At 36.3% G+C, this 23,490-nt stretch overlaps 1 protein-coding gene across 1 annotated transcript in view; it reads left to right on the top strand.

Annotated features, from left to right (window-relative positions):
- Positions 1-1,368: 1,368 nt before the first annotated feature.
- The window catches only part of phka1b (phosphorylase kinase, alpha 1b (muscle)), a gene marked incomplete at its 3' end in the record, with an annotated part of 22,496 nt that continues 374 nt past the window's right edge, over positions 1,369-23,490 (top strand). Inside the window, exons 1-28 of the mRNA XM_079847347.1 lie at positions 1,369-1,527; positions 7,644-7,802; positions 8,077-8,124; positions 11,053-11,221; positions 11,711-11,793; positions 11,874-11,954; positions 12,084-12,182; positions 12,290-12,436; positions 13,386-13,439; positions 13,551-13,673; positions 13,758-13,853; positions 14,016-14,123; positions 15,175-15,253; positions 15,388-15,522; positions 15,895-16,004; positions 16,105-16,249; positions 18,481-18,559; positions 18,644-18,714; positions 20,053-20,214; positions 20,322-20,398; positions 21,135-21,280; positions 21,388-21,541; positions 21,631-21,710; positions 21,780-21,858; positions 21,938-22,067; positions 22,804-23,102; positions 23,190-23,234; positions 23,322-23,483. Of these exons, the coding sequence (XP_079703473.1) occupies positions 1,450-1,527; positions 7,644-7,802; positions 8,077-8,124; positions 11,053-11,221; positions 11,711-11,793; positions 11,874-11,954; positions 12,084-12,182; positions 12,290-12,436; positions 13,386-13,439; positions 13,551-13,673; positions 13,758-13,853; positions 14,016-14,123; positions 15,175-15,253; positions 15,388-15,522; positions 15,895-16,004; positions 16,105-16,249; positions 18,481-18,559; positions 18,644-18,714; positions 20,053-20,214; positions 20,322-20,398; positions 21,135-21,280; positions 21,388-21,541; positions 21,631-21,710; positions 21,780-21,858; positions 21,938-22,067; positions 22,804-23,102; positions 23,190-23,234; positions 23,322-23,483 (3,198 nt within the window). The 5' untranslated portion in view covers positions 1,369-1,449. The remainder of the gene's footprint in view (positions 1,528-7,643; positions 7,803-8,076; positions 8,125-11,052; positions 11,222-11,710; positions 11,794-11,873; positions 11,955-12,083; positions 12,183-12,289; positions 12,437-13,385; positions 13,440-13,550; positions 13,674-13,757; positions 13,854-14,015; positions 14,124-15,174; positions 15,254-15,387; positions 15,523-15,894; positions 16,005-16,104; positions 16,250-18,480; positions 18,560-18,643; positions 18,715-20,052; positions 20,215-20,321; positions 20,399-21,134; positions 21,281-21,387; positions 21,542-21,630; positions 21,711-21,779; positions 21,859-21,937; positions 22,068-22,803; positions 23,103-23,189; positions 23,235-23,321; positions 23,484-23,490) is intronic.

The following is a 23,490-nucleotide window of genomic DNA, read 5'->3' as shown; positions in this document are numbered from 1 at the left end:
TAGTGAGAGGAGTATTTGCACAAGAATGTACTGTAACAAACTGATGTCATTGTACTGTGAACGACCTCCACATGTACCCAGATTGCATGTCCTTTTCTGACATGAAAGAGCAAAGTTTATGTTTGTCAAATAAAACACTAAAAATAGGCTACCTCTGTTTCTGCAATGTTTAGTTGACTCTTTTTTAACTAGAATTGTGTACCTGTGATAGGCTATGTAATTGTGATATGTTCAAATTTGAGGTATATTTTTGAAGCAAGAATCATACAAAAAAACAACTTTTTAAAACAAACAAAAATGTCCCTAAAATCAAACTTCATCAAATGTATTATTGTTTTTATAATTTACTCCATAAGCCCAGCAATATACAAATTTACTAAATTTTTTTTGTGCTCTTTTCTGTGTTACATCACCAGTAGGTGGCCACAAGTGACTGTGTCTGTAATGAGTGAATCATTGAATCAACATTTGATTCGTTCAATCAAACCCATGGGACAAAACACAACTGTTTTGTGTTGCTCCGATACAAGCGATTGATCGATTACGATATTATCTTTGCTGGAGCAACAACACTGTAAAAAATGTCTAACCTCCCCAATTCAAAATTTTCTAGTGACTGGTCACATCTACATTTTCAATTGGCCCAAGTGAAATTCAGTAAATTATAAAATTAAATGTACAGAATTTCACTTGGGCCAATTGAAAAATTTTGATGTGACCAGTCACTAGAAAATTTTGAGTTGGGGAGGTTAGACATTTTTTTTTACAGTGAATAAACAAATGTGAAAGTGACAATATTCACTGTTAAAAAAATTATGATCAATAAGTTACAACAACATATTATGTTTTTACATTACTTTAACTCATCAAAATAAGTTAAGACATTTTTTAACTTTTTTTGTTTTCAAGATTCAACTAATTTTTTTAAAAAGTCAGTTTAATGTAATTTAAGATGAAATGACTTAAACATCCAAGTTGATTGTACTTAATTTAAGACAGCAATTTTTTTTTTTGACTGTGTTATATCTAAAAAGGTTTCTCACTATTAACTTGTTCTTTGTTGAACTATTGTATAAAATGAATATTGGTGTGAATGAATCAGCATGACTGAATAATTTTATAAACAACAACATGCTGTAGCTTACATCGTCTTCATATCAGTTGAAGCAACATTTGTGCTGTATTATAGCCTTATTTTTAATATGTTTTAATTTGTATTATTGATTTGATCATATTTTAAAAATGGATGAAAAACCTGTAAGCCTGTAACTATAGGGTGCAGTTCAACACCAGTTAGTACGCCATCTGATGTAACAGATACTGAACAACTCGTCCCTAGGGCTTGACATTTGCCTACCTCACATGTACGGTACTTGATACTTGACCACCGCCAGCTAAGACACATCTAGTCAGACTGGAGAGCAAAACTGCATCTAGAAAGCAACTATTATGAGAAGTCGCAGTAATTCTGGAGTGAAACTCGACAACTATGCCAGAACGTTGCAACAGACAATCCTCTGTCACCAGGTGAGCTAAAACATCTCTCACTTTCACTGATTCTAAGGGAGCAGCCCGTGCTGTGTTGACATCTATTTAAAAGGCAGCGTAACAGCCATTTTAGCCCTTTCTAAAAAGAGCCACTCTAGAATACTTTGCGATACTATGTTATAAATGTTGAGATTAACGTTTATTAAGATTACCATAATAACTGCTGTAGAAGAATAGTTAATTGTAGTCAACTAATGCCAACAAATTAAATCTTATTGTAAAGTGTTACCACTAAAATATAATTTAATGTCATTTTGAAACTTGAACTTCATGTATTTAAATACATTTGTAATGAAGTTAGAATTTTTGGTTACACTTTAAGGTGTCCTTGTTACAGTGTGATTGTACATTTAAGTACTGAGTAATATTAATTGACTACATGCACTTACTGTAGGGTTAGGGTTAGGATTAGGTTTGCTTAGGGTTTGTTGCATGTAATTATGCATAATTTACTGTGATTACTACAGTAACTACATGTAACATGTGTAGGACACTAAAATAAAGTGTTACCCGATATTGTATTTAACTTTAAATGTGATAGGCTAGGCCTTTTGAATAACACACTACAGTTAAAATTATAACCAGGTACTTTACATGTACTTTAGAATGTGAGTTAGCACATTAAAATAAGTGTAGGCCTACGTCTTTAAAGCACAGCACAATTATTTAAAATGTCCTTTGAATTGAAACTTGTATTTGTCAGTATTACAAATAAAGTTACACTTTAGATTAGGGTCCAATTCTACTTTTAACTATTAACTACGAATTTTGCCTCAATATACTCCTAATTACTGCTTATTAGGTAGTTGTTAAGTTTAGGTATTTGGTAGGATTAAGGTTTGTAGAATATGGTCATGCAGAATAAGGCATTAATATATGCTTTATTAGTACTAATAAACCGCCAATATCCTAGTAATATGCATGCTAATAAGCAACTATAATAGTGAGAATTGGACCCTAAACTAAATTATTACCCAAAGTGCACTTTTTAAAGTGTTTTTAAAAGAAACATAGGCATGAAATTGCACTCTTTTAAGTAGTGGTCGACCGATATGGGATTTTTAATGGCCGATGCCGATGCCGATATTGAGAAAGCAATCTGGCCGATTGGCCGATATGAGGCCGATACAATACATGTGAATACAGTAAATGAGAGACATGAATATTGGTGAAACTAAATGAACATTTATTGTACATACTATTTATGCAAAATTCTTTTTGCAATAAAAAATATTTACTAAGAAATTAAAATGTAAACAAAAAGGTAAGGTAACACTTCAATATATAAAGTTTTAGTGCAACTAAAACTATTTATTTGTAACCTGCAGTAAGCAGCAGTCATTTTTTCAGTCACATAAATAATTACTGCTGCTTACTGCAGGTTACAACAAATAACATTTATCATTAATGAACCAATCTAAAGAATATTCATAATGACAAAATAGTATGTGAGATTACATACATTTTATGTACAACATAGTTAAATATAAATCTCACATAGTTTATTTACACTATTTACTTTAAAATAGTTTAAATAGTTCAACCTTTTTTTAAGGTTGTTTTACTTCAAGTATATTTAAATAATAATGATTTATGTGTTTAGTTTTGCTTGTGTGTTTCTTTAAAAAGTTGCAAGCCGTCACATGTATTTGCATGACATACATGAACATATGAAAATGTATACTACACACGATATTACGCCAAACATGGATAAATAAATACAGTAGATAGTGAATAACATTTTCAAGGATTTATTTTTAAATGTAATATTATTACATCGTGTTCTCCTCTCATCCACCTCACGCGACCAACTGATCTGTAATGAACGCGGTCAGGGTATATTCTGGCAAACCGTTTGCCAATCACGTCTAGCAATCGGCAAAGCAAACTGTGGCACACGCCATTTACCAACAAGCGATGGGTAATTCGCAAAGCACAATGTTATTTTCTGTTTCCCTAGCACGATACCATAGAACGGCATAAAGTAAGAGGTTTGAGAAGTAAGAGGCGGGGCACCAGTTAAAAAATGTCAAAGTTAAAGTTCACGCAAACTGGTATAATAGACCAGGTTTAGTCAAATATTGATTGTTTATAGCTGAATTAGTTATAGGCTATATACAATTATACACAACCGATTTTATTGGTTTATAGCCTACAGCAATCCTACGCATACACGTACGAGTTTATGAATGATCTATGACGCTGTTTGGCCGTACTACAGAAATATTAAGTGATAACGATTTCAGTAACAATCAATTGGATAATGTTTTGATGAACTTACGAATCAAGTTAGATGAAGTTATTGTAAAAATGTATTCGTATAGCCTAGAGCTCAATTCACATCGTTTTCGTTTAAAAGTTTTACAAAAAGTCATATTGTAAGCTTTATGGCAAGACGATATCACGAAATATGTTGCTGATAAATGATACACTGTTTGAGAGTTAGCCTAGTTATATTAAATTAATTTACCCGATATATCAGTGCCACTTTTAGTGGGCAATGAGCATGACTGCATGAAATTACTGGCATGTCAAAGTCTGATATAGACAATATTTTTCCGCATGCTATGCATGGCTCCGTAATTTTACTTCATGCTTCTTCGTTTTTCCATTAGGATCTGTGAATAAACACAACATCGGGATTTTACACATGGTGTAGGCCTAATAATTCACTGTAGGCTATTTCAGTAAAACATCAGAAAACATCTTTATTTTAAAGCAAAACCACCGTGACAAATAAGACAATAATAGGCTACCAAATAGAACACAAGCCCTGCATGGCCATTGGGTTTTGTGCGTATAGGCTACAATGGGAATAAAAACCGCGCAGTGCTAAAATGTGAAAATAAATAAAGAAATATATATATTTTTTACTAAAACAGATATTATGTCGACCTTTAGCAAATATTATTATGTAACCTATAGGCTACACGTGCTCAAGAGCGTATTTAAGCAATAGGCCTACATGTTATCACTTCTCTGCTGGGTATTGTATTATTTTATTAGGCTATATTATAGGCTAATTGCACAGATTTACAGCAGTGGTTTTTATGGTTATGCAGATAGCTATATGTGAGTGTTAATATTTGAAACCATTTTTATATACATTACACGCAGATTAAAACATGAACACACAATGCGGGGGTAGATAAATAAATAATTGGATTTTTAATGTCACAGTTATAGGGCCTATGTGTCAGGTTTTAAAATCATCGGTGCCGTCACCAAGCGTTTGTTTGCAGCCGGTGTGAAAGCACAATGGGCACGCACGCGCAGCAAACGCTCCGTGCTGTATGAAACCGGCCTTAAAATAATTGTAATGTGGCGATCGGGTGCGGATATCTATAAATCAGAGAAAATTATGTTGCGGGTGGGTGGCGTTGCATTATTAATTAGAAGCAGCCGATTCGGGTGACGTTTAAGATGATCCGCGCATCTAATGCCTATAGCCTCAGTATTAAACGATCAAGCTTTAGATGTTTATTTTCCACAGAAAATGAATGACACAAAACCATTTAAAACTTACCATACATGCATGAAATAATAGCCTAGAATGCGTTATGCAATGATTTAATAAATTATGTTGGTTGGAAGTCTCATTTCTCTGATGATTGGCTACACTGAATTTCTGAAAATTTCTATAGTTCATAAAACGTCTTAAGTGTGGCTAGGCTACCCTGTACCATCTGGAAGCTTTACAGCATGGCCACCAGTTTGAGAACCACTATTAGGCTAAAATCTGTGTTAACGGACTTTACAATTATATTAATGGAGGTATGAACTTAGATATTAATTCGATATTTTCTTAAGATATTACATAAGAATGGGGTTGCTCATGCCAATATCTTATATCGTTGGATTCTTTATTGGATTATAGTCTAGAGGAGAGCGGGGCACAAAGTAACGCTTTTTGACTTTCTCAGTTTGTGTAAATCTACTTATGGTTCAGAGTACTTTTTTTCCCCACATTAATTTCCCACATATCTTCTACAATTATGTGTTTTTGTTTTATTAATACAGTATATAGCCTACTTTTTTCTTGATATACCCCGAAAGAATGGAAGTGAAATGTGACAACATGCCCCATAGGTGGGGTACATTGTAACATGTGAGGGGCACATTGTAACATGACCATATGGCAGCTTAAAATGTTATCTGATCTAATAAAAAATATATACAAAACAAACTAAAATATTTTCTAAATAAAATACAATTAAAAAACGTTTTCATATAAAATAATGACAATTTTTAATAATTAAATATAAACTCATTTTTGACTTTTGACTACGAACACATGAAAACACAGCTATACAACATAGTTCAAAACAAAGAAATAATTAGTAATTTCTGAACATTGACTCTCAGTCAGTATTCACCTTTTTTCTCACGTTTTCTCAATAAAATTAATAAAAGTATAGAATATAATACCATATTTCTAATAGGGGCACATTGTAACGCAGTGTGACAACATGCCCCCGCCTGCACAACTGGGATTTAAACCCGGCTAGTGTCTTCTGCTAGTTAGCGAAGCATTAAACAACTATCTCAACTGTTAAATAACATCTTAGAGATTAAATAATATCAGATTTGTCTAATTTTAAATAAACACAAAAAATAGAGATGAAAAATGTATTTAAGTAAGAAATTTACTTTTGCTATGGTTTAATAAATGTCTATGGATATCTTCAAAAAAAAAAAAAAAAAAAAAAAAAAAAAAATACACAAAGTTTCATCATCCAAGCATGTGAGGAAGTATTTAAAACAAGCGTGTTACAACTAGCCCCGCTCGCGTTAGGTTGTGCCCCGCGCTCCCATAGGCTATATCTATCTATGTTCCAAATATAATTGCGTTCTACTAATTCAGCTATAAACAATCAATATTTGACTAAACCTCGTCTATTAATACCTGTTTGCGTGAACTTTAACTTTGAATTTTTTTAACTGGTGCCCCGCCTCTTGCTTCTCAAACCTCTTACTTTATGCCGTTCTATGGTATCGTGCTAGGGAAACAGAAAATAACATTGTGCTTTGCGAATTACCCATCGCTTGTTGGTAAATGGCGTGTGCCACAGTTTGCTTTGCCGATTGCTAGACGTGATTGGCAAACGGTTTGCCAGAATATACCCTGACCGAACGCGACCCAGCTTTTCCGTGCACGCGAGTCCGTTGGAAAACAGCGTCTAGTTTAAATGTAACCCGAGAACAACGCGCGTATCTGAGGAACAGCCAGTCACAGGATTTTTGACTGTTTGTGAGGTAAAATGTTTTCAGTTGTGTTTGAATTCGTTTATATCACATCTGACTGTGACCCCCACTGGAGCTACCGCTGGGCTGCGGATCTGACATATCACGGTAACGTTACTGTTTGAATAGACTCTGCTGCACGCCGGAGTGTTTTTGTGTGTAACACAATGTAGCGTCAGGTTAGAAAGCGAATGCGAATGGTCATTTACTGTGTCTGTCAGATGTCTGCTTCACTTCTGAGTGGCTTGTTTTACGGTGCTGGGCGGAGCAGAGCGAGTGTATTCAGTTCATTCACGCTCGCTCTGTTCGCGTCAGTGGAAAAAAGCGCGAATGCACAGTCACAAACTGTTTTGAAATATATCGGCCAAACGGAAAGATTTATCGGCCGATGCCGATATCTAAAAAATTCCAAATATCGGCCGATATATCGGCCTCGGCGATATATCGGTCGACCACTACTTTTAAGTACACTAAAGTTAACTTTTATTTCAGTGATATTATATTATATGCAAGTATAGTTTTTTTATATATACTTTTAAGATATATGCTACAAGTTTACATTCATTTAAGCACACTTCTTTTTCACAAGAGAGTTTAGAGTTTGAATTTGGGTTATTGAGCATTTAAGAATATTGTATGGAATGAATCATACACGTTTAAGGCAACATTGTGCTAAAGTAAAAATACTCATGAAAGAGAACACTTTAAAACACAAATGTAGAATTTAAAGTGTCCCATGCTTTAAATGTTACAGGCCAATGACCAATGGTGACACTTTACATCACATAAATATAATTTATTCTAGTTCGATAGACCCTCAGGTCAATGACATATTTATTATTATTTTGCAGGATCCGGTGACAGGGTTACTCCCAGGAGATGAGAAGTTACCTCATGCCTGGGTTAGAGACAATGTGTACTGCATCCTATCTGTGTGGGCTCTGAGTCTGGCCTATAGGAAGAATGCAGACAGAGATGAAGACAAAGCCAAAGCCTATGAACTGGAGCAGGTTGGTTCATGCATACATAGTGAGTTGAGATACAAGCAAAACTATACAATTTTGTCAAAGGGCACCGAAGACCATGTCTGCACATATCCCAGACATTTAATATTTTCTGCTCATTAGTGTTTGTGTCTGGGAGACCATGTAAAATGCCAGAGGGCAAATCATTTGGCTCATGTTTCTTTCATGGTCTTAGCAGATGGAGAGGATAAGGTCACGGTCAAGGCTCACTGCTCTCTTTCCCTCTCTCTTTTTCTCTGTCTTTTCTCATTCTGTATAGAGTGTGGTCAAACTCATGCGAGGATTACTGCAGTGTATGATAAGACAGGTATGGATGAACAACATTCTTATTCCATTATAGGCAAATCAATATTTAAAGATTTGTTACAAATCCTACTCATTTTGGGCAGTAAATCTGAAGCAGACTGTGTAGATAATGTTTTGCACTAAATATTAAGTCACAATTGTGGTGACCATTTCAAATAATTTTCTCATTGCAAATGAGAACATACACTACTGTTCAAAAGTTTGGTATCAGTAAAAAGTATCAGTAAAAAGTGCTCACCAAGGCTGCATTTATTAGATTAAAAAACACAAGAAATAAAATGTATATATTATTTTTTCCTGTGATGGAATGCTTGATTTTTAGCAGCAATTACTTTACTACAGTTTTTCGGGGTTCTGTGATAAAACAAAGTTAGGAAAAACAGCATTTATTTGAAATAGATTTTTTTTAAACATTATAAATGTAATTTTGGATCAATTTAATTTGTCCATGTTGAATAAAAATATGAATTTCTTTCATTCAAAAAACAAACAAACATTTTTCCTCTGAATAGTTTTGTCTAATAAATACCATTTCTTTCTGACCTGAATCACAGTCTCCACTCCTCACCACAATGACATCCCTATTACCATTTTAAGACATTACTTAATTACTCTGAGGCAATGAATTTTCTCTGAGTGTATTGAACCCATTAAGGTTTAGAGTGCATTACAGTGCTTAATGATTGAACACAAGACTGTCTTGAAATCTTGGCATAACTTGTTTATTGTCTCCACAACTCTCATTTTTACTGGCTTATTGACAAAGAAGTGAATGTTTGTGTTTCTTTATAGCAAAAATAATATTACAAACATATTTAAGCTACATACACATTAAAAAAAAAAAAAAAATTCTACCAAACAGGTTATTATACACACTATTGATGATATTAAGTATTGTGGGCTCCATATTACTGAAATGTGACACTTTACTTGTGCAATGTGAAGCATGGTACAAACTAAAAGTGTGGGTGCGTGTGGGTGCTATCAACATCGCAAGACGAAGCCGAAGGTTTTAATCACAAATATTTAGGAAACTACCGTCAAATGAAGGAGAAATAACAAAACCACGTACCATAGACAACACCGAACCAAGGACTGAATGAACACTAAATACACAGAGGAACTAAGGAGTAAAATAAATGCACAACAGGTAAACTGAATTATTAATCAAGGCAACACACTGGCACACACTAGATCTGTGTTGAGGCCGCATTCGAATGCAGATTGCGTCACCACGGCGCGACGAAGGCTGTCCCAATTTGATGGCTGCTTCAAATGTGTCCTCCAAATGCGTCCTTCCTGTCCCGTGAAATGTTCAAATGTTGACTTGACATATCTTACTAAGATGCAATTATACAGTACTGTGCAAAAGTCTTAGGCATGTTAATACCCCCCCGCCCCCGCCCTAAAAAATGGTTTTAAGTCAGTTATTTATATCTTTTGCTGTAGTGTGTCAGTAGGAAATATCAGTTTACATTTCCAAACACTCTTTTTGCCATTAATTGTAATAATCCAGTGAGATTTGTGTATGCACAAGGAGTCTGACAACAGCCGGTATGATCTGATCTCACCATCATCGAGTCCGTCTGTGATTACATGAAGAAACAGAAAAAACTGAGACAGACTAAATCCAGAAGAACTGCGGGAACGTCTCCGAGATGCTTGAAGAAACCTTCCTGCAAAGCTACCTGAAAAACTATGCGCAAGTGTACCTGGACAAAAGCCGTTTTAAACGCAAAGGGTCGTTACACCATATATTGATTTGAATTAGTTAATAGAAGTTAAATCATAAATAAATTCAATTTAGTGAGAAAGCATTCTCACTTTATAGCATTTTAACAACTGCCAGTGCTTTTCACAGTACTGTAGCTTTGCAGGAAGGTTTCTTCAAGCATCTCGGAGACGTTCCCGCAGTTCTTCTGGATTTAGTCTGTCTCAGTTTTTTCTGTTTCTTCATGTAATCACAGACGGACTCGATGATGGTGAGATCAGATCATACCGGCTGTTGTCAGGCTCCTTGTGCATACAGAAATCTCACTGGATTATTACAATTAATGGCAAAAAGAGTGTTTGGAAATGTAAACTGATATTTCCTACTGACACACTACAGCAAAAGATATAAATAACTGACTTAAAAAATTTTTTGTGTTAACATGCCTAAGACTTTTGCACAGTACTGTATATAGTTTATACTCTTTATAATAAACAGAAATGGACCATGGTGAACATATTTAGACAGTTTGTGATCCCTGTTTTGTTTTCAGACAGTTTAATATAATTTAACAACGCTCGGTCTGACCTTTGCCGTTTACAGAGAATGAAAAAGAGAAAAAATCCAGTGAGCAGCAATTCTTGGGTGAAAATGCCTTGTTGATGTCAGAGGAGAATGGCCAGAAAGGCAACAGTAACTCAAATAATCACTCGTTTTGAATTGTTAGAATTGAATAGAATAGAATTGTTGCTGACCATGTCCATCCCTTTATGATCACAGTGTATCTTCCTCTGATGGCTACTTCTAGCAAGATAATGCGCCATATCACAAAACTCAAATCATCTCAAACTGGTTTTTTGTACATGAGTTTACTTTACTCAAATGGCCTCTACAGTCACTAGATCTCAATCCAATAGAGCACCTTTGGGATGTGGTGGAACAGGAGATTCACATCATGGACGTGCAGCCGAGAAATCTGCAGCAACTGCGTGATGCTATCATGTCGATATGGACCAAAATCTCTGAGGAACGTTTCTAGCACCTTGTTGAATCTATGCCATGAAGAATTAAGGCAGTTCTGAGCCTATCATGCGTCATCATTACACTGAACAAGAATTACACACTTGCATTCACATGCATGTCACATGGTTTGCAGTTATGTTCAAGGAGAATGCTGGATGTGACTTTTTGTACAGTAACCTTGTATTCAACTTTCAGCTTGATAAGGTGGAGAAGTTCAAGTACAGCAAAAGCACCAAAGATTGCCTTCATGCCAAGTACCATACAGGAACGTGTGCCACAGTAGTTGGTGATCAGGAATGGGGTCATCTACAGGTGGATGCTACCTCCATCTTCCTGCTCTTCCTGGCCCAAATGACAGCATCAGGTTGAATTTAACTTATCACATTTAAAGGAACACGCCGACTTTTTGGGACTTTAGCTTATTCACCGTATCCCACTCCGCAGAAGTAGCAGTGCTTCGCCTTCTGAGAATATAGTTCCCAGTGTGTATTCGGTTAGAAGACAGTGTCTCATGTGACCTTGTTATTTGTACACTCTGTGACTATACAAATCACAACAATGTAAATAGGAAAATGTTGGCGTTATTTTGTCTCTTATTGGGAGCAGTGTGCTAGCTGGAGCCGTTTACTTCCAGTCTTTGTGCTAAGCTAGGCTAGAAGTGTCAGACAGAGTTACGGCACGCACAGAGATGAAAAGGGTATGTATGGACTTATCTAACTCTGGGGGATACGGTGAATAAGCTAAAGTCCCAAAAAGTCGGCGTGTTCCTTTAAAGTGTTTGCAGCATGCATGTGTATAAATCTTTTGCTTGTGTGAAACAGCAGACTAGATTTTCACCACTTTTTATTTGCAGGGCTAAATATTATTTATACACGTGATGAGGTCGACGTCGTCCAGAATCTGATCTTTTACATTGAATCTGCGTATAAATTAGCGGTAAGCACCTTAATGCTGCTCTGATATGGAAAGGTTTCACATTTTTTTCCATGGGTATTAAGACTGGAAATGATCCTCAGGATTTTGGAATGTGGGAACGAGGAGACAAGACGAATAAAGGGATCCCCGAGATAAACGTCAGCTCTATCGGAATGGCAAAGGTGAAATATTTAGAATTTTAGTGATAAATTGCATAATCAGTTAAGAATTGGTTTCACATGTCAAACAAGTGTCAAATAATGATCTCCTCGTGATAAAATAACATGACCTCTTGCTTCATGTTTATTCAGGCAGCTTTGGAGGCCTTGGATGGGTTGAACCTTTTCGGTGCCAAGGGTGGCCCAGAGTCTGTCGTACATGCTTTAGCCGATGACATTCAGCACTGCCAAGTAATAAACTAATTTATGATGTCACACATGAGGGGACAGCGTCCATATTATTCAGAGCTTTCAAGCCTCGTGAAAGTAACAGTCTCTTTTTGGATCCTTTACTGTAGTCTATTCTCAGCTCCATGCTGCCGAGGGCCTCAACATCCAAAGAGGTGGACGCTGGGGTTCTGTCCATCATCTCTTATCCAGCATTTGCAGTTGAGGACATTGACATTGTTAATATCACCAAAGAAGAAATCATTTCAAAACTTCAGGTGAATATGGATATCAATAATTACTGCAATTATTTAGTTGACTTTACCCTTGACGTGTTTCAGGTACCAGGCATTTTAATGTATTTTTTGTGTGTTTTAGTGTTTTCTACATGATTTAAATTAATAGTTTAAGATAACTAACACTTTGCTCTTCGTGACATGAAATGAAGCACCTAATCCTGGACATTTAAATTTAAAACAGTGTAAATACATTTTAAAAAAGGCATATAACTGTTGATACAATTAAAGAAATTTAAGAAATCAATAAATAGTGATATTTGAAACTCAATCAAGATATTTATATAATAATAATTAAACAAATTAAAAATACATTAAATATATAAATTGTGACCCTGGACCTCAAAACCAGTCACATGGGTAAATTTTCTGAAATTGAGATTTATACATCATATGAAAGCTGAATAAATAAGCTTTCCATTGATGTATGGTTTGTTATAGGACAATATTTAGCCGGGATACGACTATTTGAAAATCTGGAATCTGAGGGTGCAAAAAAAATCGAAACATTGAGAAAATCGCCTTTAAAGTTGTCAATTTATGTTCGCGACTGTGCTGCATTCACTCACAAAAATAAATGTTTGATATATTTACGGTTGGAAATTTACTAAATATCTTCATGGAACATGATCTTTACTTAATATCCTAATGATTTTTGGCATAAAAGAAAAATTGATCATTTTGACCCATACAATATATTGTTGGCTATTTCCACAAATTTACCTGTGCGACTTGTGACTGGTTTTGTGATCCAGGGTCACAATTATAGATCTATGATTTGTTATTATTTTTTTATTGATTAAATTAAGTATTGTTTTTTATTTTATTCATTTAATAAATTGAATAAAAACATGCAAATTGTTGCTTTTTTAAAGTTTCGTCACACACCTAATTTTACAGTCTTTATTTACTCCTGTACTGTCTCATATAGGGCAGATATGGATGCTGTCGCTTTCTTAGAGATGGACACAAAACACCCCGAGAGGTAAAACCGTGCTTGAACAATTTGTCAGACAAAATATGTCACATCTATGTGTGTGGTTGTCTTTTGTATGGGTATTTGGAGCTTATTCCAACACAATCATTCTTTTCTAAGGACCCCAATCGATTGTATTACGAGTCATCTGAGCTGAAGCTCTTTGAGAACATAGAGTGTGAATGGCCGCTGTTCTGGACATACCTTATCCTGGATGGCATTTTTATCAACAGTCCAGAACAGGTACAGACAATTTACTATAGTCAATAAATACCTGACTATTCTTCAGAAAACAATGTTCTCTTTGCTTGTTCCTCTCTTATTTAGGTTCAGGAGTACAGAGAGGCTTTAGATGGCATCCTCATCAGAGGGAAGAATGGATTACGATTGGTTCCTGAGCTTTATAGCGTTCCTCCGGATAAGGTACAATCTGGACACATTATTTTTCTCTTAACACTAAAGCACTGGATTTTGTACTGTTATGAAATACCTAAAGCCAGATTCCTGGTTCAGTGATTCTTTGTGGGTTATTCCAGAGGAAAATGGACTTTCCTTTTTTCTTTTGGTATGTGTCATTTCAACTAGGTTGATGAAGAGTATGCTAATCCCCACACAGTGGAGAGAGTGCCAGTAGGCAAGTGTCCACTGAAATGGGGCCAGTCTCTGTACATATTGGGTAACCTGCTGGCAGAGGTACAGTAAATTCCATAAAAATCGCTCTATATGGTAATGCTGAACTGCAATGTTTCCCAGTCGGTTCCTGGAGGCCCCCTGCACTTTGTCTCCCTTATGAAACACACCTGTTTCAACTCATTGATCCTATACTCATTTCATTAATACAGTACAATTCAATTATAAAAATAAGATTTAACAATAAATTAAGATACATAAAATTAAAAAATACCTCATTTAATATGTAATATATTTAAAATGTATGTGTTTAAAAGAAAACCGTTAAAAAAGAAATGTAAAAAAGTAATTTTATTACACTGTTTTTACTATATTTTTGATTAAATAAGTCAGACGAAGATTATGCGGAGAGTTCTCTGCTTGAAAGACCCACAACTGGCAGATCAACATGCCACTTCTTTTCTCTCCATTATGGTAGGAAATTAAATTAAACGAAATGTTGAGGATGTTAACTGTGACAAGGTGATTGACAGGCCAGTTTACGGTGACAGGATGCGTGTAACTATGCGACAGAGCGATAGTATAAACCAAAACTTCTCTACTCTTGTGCTATACATTCAGAAGTGTGTGCTTTTTCTTCAAAAAAAAGAGAGTACATACTAGCGAATTGAGATGGAGCATGTAGGACTGAAGCGCCAAGGCGTAGCCGCAGGCTCGCGGGACTGAGGTGGAGACGATGTATTGTTAAATTATTTATTTTATATAAATTATTAATGTTAAATCATATATAAGGGTATCTAGATAAATCATAAAATCCATCATACTCAAAACCCATATATTATTGATAAATGACTGTTCCAGTGGTTTAGCTTCAGGAATGGAGGTATTGTGGCATTATTGTTTGTTATTGATTTTTTTAGGTTGCTTTGCATAAAAGTGTTTGCTAAATAAATAAAAAAACCTGTAATTGTTAATGAATGTTGAGTAATGCTACACTGACATATAAGTACAGTATGCATCATCCATTCTGCGGGCTGTGGAGCTATTGAGAAACACATATTATGATCATGTATGTTCCTGTATATGTGAAATAATGTTGTTTTTGACTTTATAGGGTTTTTTAGCAGCTGGAGAAATTGATCCCCTCAATAGACGCCTCTCCACTGTTCCCAAGCCTGATGTGGTAGTTCAAGGTAAGACCTACAGTGTTTGACAGTAGCTAAATCTGGGTTAATCAATTTAGAAAACTGTTTGACTTTGAATCTATTACATAAATATTCCATCTCACCATATTTACACTGGCTGTTCTCCATTCTTGTGTTTTCAGTGTCTATCCTGGCAGAAAGCGACGAGATTAAACAGCTCCTGCAGAGCAATGGCATTGAATCAGAAACCCTGGAGGACGTTCATCCAATCCGAGTTCAGCCCTCCAGAGTCCTCAGTCACATCTATGCCAGACTAGGTGAACTCAGGGTTGAAGGAATTGTTAACACAAAAATAAAAATCTTTTACTCACTTTTATGTCTTTCCAAACGTCTGTGAAAGAAAGTGAATGGTGACCACAGATTTTCAGTTAACAATGACTTAATTTTCAGTCTGTTCCTCACACAAAGTTTTCGAATGGCTTCAGAACACTTGAAATATAATGCACAAATAGAATCGACTACTTTTCTGATGCTTATGGGGCTTTTTTGTCCATTTTTAAGCTTAATAAAAGGTCCCTGACCAAATTCATTATATGAAAGTGATACAATGACATACAACTTTTGAACAAATTATTCCTTTAAGCGAGAGATACAAAATACAGGATTTTAAAAAAAAGTATTTTTTTCAGGGCGTAACCAAAGGCTGGGAATAACTGGGCGGCCGTACCGGCGAATTGGTGTGCTTGGAACATCAAAATTCTACATTATTCGCGACACCATCTTTACCTTCGCACCTCAAGTACGTCAGCATGCGAATTCAAATTTGCTGTTGGTATCTATTTGAATATTTAGTATCCACTCAGGTAATTTGTTGGTTTTGGCCCTGATCGAATGTGCAGTTTGTAGACCATCATGAGTTCTATCTAGCCCTGGACAATCACATGATTGTGGAGATGCTCCGTATCGACCTTTCCTACCTCTGTTCTCGTTGGAGGATGACCGGCCGACCCACAGTAACGTTCCCAATTTCACACGGCATGCTCAGTGAGTGAAAAAATGCTTAACGCCCTTAAAGTGTTAGTTCACCCAAAAATTCGGTCATTAATTACTCACCCTCATGTCGTTCCAAACCCGTAAGACTTTAGTTCACCTTCGGAACACAGATGAACATCTTTTTTAATGAGATCTGAGAGATTTCTGTCCCTCCATTGACAGTTATGCAACTACCACTTTGATGCTTCACAAAGTTAATAAAGTGATTGTAAGACTAATCCATATGAATTGAGTGGTTTAGTTCAAATTTTCTGATGAGACACGATCACTTTATATGCTGAACAGATTTAATTTAGGCTTTTATTCACATATAAACATTCATCAGCGCATCAGTAATGATAAACTTAAGTTCAAGCTTGCTTGATGTGCAAGAACCAATGAGGTTCATTCTCATGTTACGCAGCACGTTTGAGCTTCAGCAAGAACCAATGAAGTTCATTCTCATGTTACGCAGCACGTTTGAGCTTCAGCAAGAACCAATGAGGTTCATTCTCATGTTACGCAGCACGTTTGAGCTTCAGCAAGAACCAATGAGGTTCATTCTCATGTTACGCAGCACGTTTGAGCTTCAGCAAGAACCAATGAGGTTCATTCTCGTGTTACGCAGCACGTTTGAGCTTCAGCAAGAACCAATGAAGTTCATTCTCATGTTACGCAGCACGTTTGAGCTTCAGCAAGAACCAATGAGGTTCATTCTCGTGTTACGCAGCATGTTTGAGCTTCAACAAGAACCAATGAGGTTCATTCTCATGTTACGCAGCACGTTTGAGCTTCAGCAAGAACCAATGAGGTTCATTCTCGTGTTACGCAGCACGTTTGAGCTTCAGCAAGAACCAATGAAGTTCATTCTCATGTTACGCAGCACGTTTGAGCTTCAGCAAGAACCAATGAAGTTCATTCTCATGTTACACAGCACGTTTGAGCTTCAGCAAGAACCAATGAAGTTCATTCTCATGTTACGCAGCATGTTTGAGCTTCAACAAGAACCAATGAGGTTCATTCTCATGTTACGCAGCACGTTTGAGCTTCAGCAAGAACCAATGAGGTTCATTCTCGTGTTACGCAGCACGTTTGAGCTTCAGCAAGAACCAATGAGGTTCATTCTCATGTTACGCAGCACGTTTGAGCTTCAGCAAGAACCATTGAGGTTCATTCTCATGTTACGCAGCACGTTTGAGCTTCAGCAAGAACCAATGAGGTTCATTCTCATGTTACACAGCATGTTTGAGCTTCAACAAGAACCAATGAGGTTCATTCTCATGTTACGCAGCACGTTTGAGCTTCAGCAAGAACCAATGAGGTTCATTCTCATGTTACGCAGCACGTTTGAGCTTCAGCAAGAACCAATGAGGTTCATTCTTGTGTTACGCAGCATGTTTGAGCTTCAACAAGAACCAATGAGGTTCATTCTCGTGTTACGCAGCACGTTTGAGCTTCAGCAAGAACCAATGAGGTTCATTCTCATGTTACGCAGCACGTTTGAGCTTCAGCAAGAACCAATGAGGTTCATTCTCGTGTTACGCACGTTTGAGCTTCAGCAAGAACCAATGAGGTTCATTCTCATGTTACGCAGCACGTTTGAGCTTCAGCAAGAACCAATGAGGTTCATTCTCATGTTACGCAGCACGTTTGAGCTTCAGCAAGAACCAATGAGGTTCATTCTTGTGTTACGCAGCACGTTTGAGCTTCAGCAAGAACCAATGAGGTTCATTCTCATGTTACGCAGCACGTTTGAGCTTCAGCAAGAACCAATGAGGTTCATTCTCATGTTACGCAGCACGTTTGAGCTTCAACAAGAACCAATGAGGTTCATTCTCATGTTACGCACGTTTGAGCTTCAACAAGAAACAATGGGGTTTATTGTGGCGCGTCAAGCAAGTGCTAATGAATGTTTATATGTGAATGAAAGCCTAAATTATATCTGTTCATCATAAGCGATTGAGTCTCTTTGGACTAAACTGCTTGATAAATATGGATTAGTTTTACAATCTCTTTATGACTTTTTGAAGCGTCAAAGTGGTAGTTGCATAGACTGTCAATGGAGGGACAGAAATCAATTTCCTTAAAAATGTCTTCATTTGTGTTCCGAAGACGAACGAAAGTCTTAGGGGTTTGGGTGAGTAAATAATGACATATTTTCATTTTTGGGTGAACTAACCCTTTAATATGCAGACAGCAGCTTTCCCATTCTGAAAAACTCATTTCGTTTTTGTCCTTCGCAGCTGATGACCACAAACACATTGATCCTGTTGTATTGGCAACCTTGAAAAAACTACAGGATGGTTACTTTGGAGGAGCAAGGTAACGTATTTAAAGAGGACAGCACATTTAATATTTGTTACATACCTGAAGCAGGCTGAAATCAAAGCAGTTTTACATTTCAAGGGTTAAGACTGGGAAGCTTTCTGCTTTTCTTGACACCTCCTGTTGTGCCCATCTTACATTTATGGACTGTGGTGAGTGAGCCACCAGCTATCAGCACGCCAACTTTTCTCTTGAAAAGACTAAAGCCAAAGAGATAATTCATCCAAAAATAAGAAAAATTACTTTCTTTCTTCTGTGTAACACAAAAGAAGATATTTGAAAAGTGTCTCACTGTTTTTGTCCATAGAATAAAAGTCAGTTGGGTACATTGTAGCCGCTGACTTTCAAAATATACACATAAATATTTTGTTTTGTGTTCCACGGAAGAAAGAAAGTCATATAGGTTTGGAATGACATGAGGGTGAATCATTTTTGGGTGAACTATCCCTTGTAAAAAGAAGTGTGCTTAATTGTATTGAATGTGCATTTGTAGTATACAGTACTTCAAATCTTGAAAGTATATTTAAAAAACTGAAAAATTACTGAAATAAAAGGCCACTTAAGTGTACTTAAAAAGAGTGCACTTTCATGACTTTGTTTCTTAACACACTTAAGTACACTTTTAAAAAGTGTGCACTTTTGTCAAATAAAAGTAGTACTTTAAGGTACATTTAAGGTACTTTTTTGTACTCATTTTGAAGTGTTGTCTTGTCTTACTAAAGCACATATAAATGACTTAATACTTGTAAAGTACTTGTACTGAAGTCTTAAATGGGTAAAAAAAAAAAAAAAACATGCTAAAGTTCAGCTGATTGTATTTAATATAAATTTAAACTATAAAAAATTGCAATTTAAATTAACATGTGTCTGAAAATATTCTCTTCACTCTTAAATATATTCTCTTAAAGTATATTAGTTCCATAATAAGTACTTAAAAGTATGCTAAAGTGTAAGTTACTTATTCAGAAAGCATTTTTTTGCCATGTTGTTGTCGTGTTGTTTCTTTGCCACTCTACTTTGCATGTGCAATCCCTGTGCTAATGGATCCCAATACATTTTGTTGAAGAGTCTCATTTATTAAAGAATCTCCAAAACAATGGTTCCACTACTCTGATAAAGACTTGATTTAATTACTTTCTTCTTATTGTATTGGAATTTTTTATTCATAAGTGAAAGATTACTGACAAACATTCTTGTTTGGAAGGTTTAAGTCAGCTGGCAGGTGTTTGTTGGCTGTTGACTTGCAGTTTTTTCCTTTTCTGCATGACAGTTTATGTTGAAATGTGTGGCCTGTGGTTGAAAGTCACTCTGTAAGACAGTTTGCATGGTTGGATGGAGGCTTGAGAGGCACATTTGTGACAGAGCGGTAACTGCTGTGACAGTTTTATATATTGACACATGTGGTGAAATACTCAGTTACATCTCAAAAGTGACAGAAGAAGTGCTCAACCCTGATGCTTTTATTTAATTGTGCGAGTGTGTGTGTGCAGAGGTGGATGACCTGGCTGTGTATCTGGACCAGTTATTGGCGGTTCCTCAGGAAAGTCCTATTAGTGCCACTAAAGGAGGCCTCAGCCGCTTCAGGGCAGCAGCCAAAAAGACAATGGAAATGGTGTCTCTGGTGCACAAAGCCAGAGAGCTCAATATACACAGTGAGTTCAGAATGGGGCTTTTTAGACATTAATTTTGATGTTGTTTAACAGCTGCCTTAACAAATGCTCAGTAATAACTCATAAATTTAATTTTGACCTTTCTGCAGATGTGCACATGTACCTTCCAACTAAACTTTTCCGTTCTCCAGCACCAAACCTTAGTTTGCTGGATAACAAAGGAAAGGTAGACAACACAAAATTACTGGCTTTCACTGTGAACATTTAAGTTATAATTAGAATAATCATTTGGCTGTCTCTGCTCTCTATAAAAATATGCTTGATTTTTTTTTGGCAGAAGTAAAAAAATCATTCATTTCTACATGAAGAAACTGTTTTTAGTGATAATGTGAAACCTTCCAACAATGTGTTTAGAGGTTGTTAAGTGATTGCATATTGTTTCTGTGATTGCAACTTTAAATTTAATGGGATAGTTCACCCAAAAATGAAAATGTTGTCATTACTTATTCACATTCAAGTTGTTCCAAACCTGTCTGAGTTTCTTTCTTCTCCTGAACACAAAAGAAGATATTATGAAGGATATGGGTAACCAAACAGTTGATGAACCCCAGTGACATTCATAGTATGGGGGGGGGAAATACTATGGAATTCAGTGGCTTCTGCCAACTGTTTGGTTACCCATATTCTCCAAAATATCTTCTTTTGTGTTCAACAGAAGAAAAAAACTCATACAAGTTTGAAAAAAGGGTGAGTAAGTAATGACACAATTTAAATTTTTGGGTGAACTATCCTTTGAAGTACACAGCTAGGTACCTTTGCCTTTATTCAGATCAAATACTGATTTACTTCAAAATGCAGTCTGTAATATTGTGATTAATTTGAGAGAGATTAATAGATCTGAAGAATTTATTTTCTCTGTTCTCATGTCACAACGAGCTGTCATGACTTTTTTCCACGCAAAGATATCTGAGACACAGGCCCCTCATTCGTTGAACCTGCCCAGAGATGTCAAAGGCGGGATTGACTACACAGCCCTAGTGCAGATGCTGAAACTAAGTCGGAACTTACAGGATCAGGCTGACATTCTCTACATAGTCTTCACAGACAAGTCAGTATCGACAAAACTATGTGACGAGTTTTGTTAGATCTGTGTCCTAGGAAAGAGCTGTACTGTTGTTGTGGAGGTTTTAAATGTTTTGGGATTTCTGTTGTAAGGGGAATGGATTGGGACACCCAGCTACATGGGAAAGGTTGGACGGTAAGACGACTACTGAGTGATTTGTATGAAAAGGCAGGAAAGCTGAAACACTGGGGCCTCATCCGGATGATCTGCGGGATGCTACGCAAGAAAGTAGAAGAGCTCGATGCTGTGAGTATTATAATGGTTCCCTGTGACTGTATGTAAATTCAACAACATTTTCTCAGAATGTAGTTATTGAATATGTTTTCCATTAACAGGCGTGCTCAGATTTGCTAATTCATCAGAAACATTTAACAGTTGGCCTTCCTCCCGAACCAAGAGAGAAAACTATTTCAGCGTGAGTACACTCAAATAATGTTCACATTCTCATTTACCTGTTCATACTACCATCTCTGTCTCCATATAGTCCTATGCCTCCAGACAAGCTGGCGAGGCTGATCGATGAGGCGAGCGAGAACAACCTCACCATCGCCATTCTCACTCAGGTTAGAGCTGAAGGTCAGATCCACTTCTCAACCTTGTATATGTTTTAATTCCACTGACACTCGTTTACGCTCCTGGCAGGAGATAATGGTGTTTCTGGGTATGATCATTCGAACACAGCCGAAAATCTTCAGTGAAATGTTCCGGCTCCGCATTGGCCTCATTCTTCAGGTCATGGTCACTGAGCTCGCCCAGTCCCTCAGCTGTTCAGGTATCTCCATTTTCAGGTTCCATTAAACCTTTTTTAACATGCATTTTTGTTTATTCGTTTTTTATTTATTATTTATTACAATAAACTATAAAAATAATGTGATTAAAAGAAGCCAGTTTTAGGATTAATGTACAGTGATATGGAAATAAAACAATATATTGATTTCTAAAGGCTCTTTTTATAATTTCCATTATGTAAGTAAAACAATGATAAATGTATTTGAAACAAAAAAGCATGTTGAATTGCATTAACTGAAAAATAAATCCATTGCATTAACATTTATTTTTCTTTTTTTGTTTTCGTTTTCAACATTCATGCTTTTTTGTTTCAAATACATTTCATTATCTTCATTATCATTACGAGTCATTATTTTACTTCCATAGTCCGTTCGCTTACAATGTCTTTGAATTGTGTTAATTTGGAGGATTTCTCAACAAATATTGATATACACTACCATCTATGTCCCTTAAACTCATCTAGGCTGCACTTATGCAATTAAAAATGCAGTAAAACAGTAATATTGTGAAGTATTATTGAAATATAAAATAATGTTTTCTATTTAACCCGCTATTTACTAATGCTCTCATGAGAGTTAGTTTACACTTAGGTGCAATGTTACTAATTGTCAACAGAATGTTCAAAGGGGACCATCAAATTTTTTTAATCAATTGACAACCCTAGTAGATATTATTTTAGTCCAAGCCCAAAAGAAACATATCACTCTTTTTTTTTTTAGGTGAGGAGGCTACAGAGAATTTGATGAATATGAGCCCATCTGAGATGAAGAACCTCCTGCTTCACATTCTCAGTGGCAAAGAGTTTGGAGTTCAAAAAGTGGTAAATATTCATCCATTGTCAGCGTCATACTTCACTCATTTGGTCTGTGAATTTGTATTTATGAGTTATATTTTTGTGCCAGTGCGCTCAACAGGAAATGTGGTCAGCTCTGCAGTCAGTATCCACGACGAGAGCAAATCCAGCTCCACCAAAACTGAACTGAAAGTTGCAAGTAAACAGGGTTCTGATATCAAACTGGTGAGAAAATGCTTGGATTTAGGATGGTTTTGCGTCTCAATCTAATTGGAGTAGATTAACACCAGCCACTTTTTCTGAGTCCTTTAGGCTGTGTCAGTCCATTCGCTGGATATTGCAAACATTGAATCAGGTGTAAGTAGATCAGAGACAAACATGCCTTAACTTCTTTTCAAAGTTTGAGCTATATCTGCAGGTTTAATTAATCTGATTGTTTTCCAGAGATACAGACTTCCATCCATTGAGTCATTTCAGGGATCATTAGGAGCCACGTTGGTGCGTGACAGCAGACATGGCCAGTGGCTTCGGCGCAGACGTCTAGATGGAGCTCTCAATAGAGTCCCTGTTGGATTCTATCAGAACGTCTGGAAGATTCTGCAGAAGGTGAGTA

The sequence above is a fragment of the Squalius cephalus genome (genome assembly GCF_949319135.1).
Source record: "Squalius cephalus genome assembly, chromosome: 17".
Classification (NCBI taxonomy): Eukaryota; Metazoa; Chordata; class Actinopteri; order Cypriniformes; family Leuciscidae; genus Squalius; species Squalius cephalus.
This window is presented reverse-complemented; position numbering and strand designations above follow the sequence as displayed.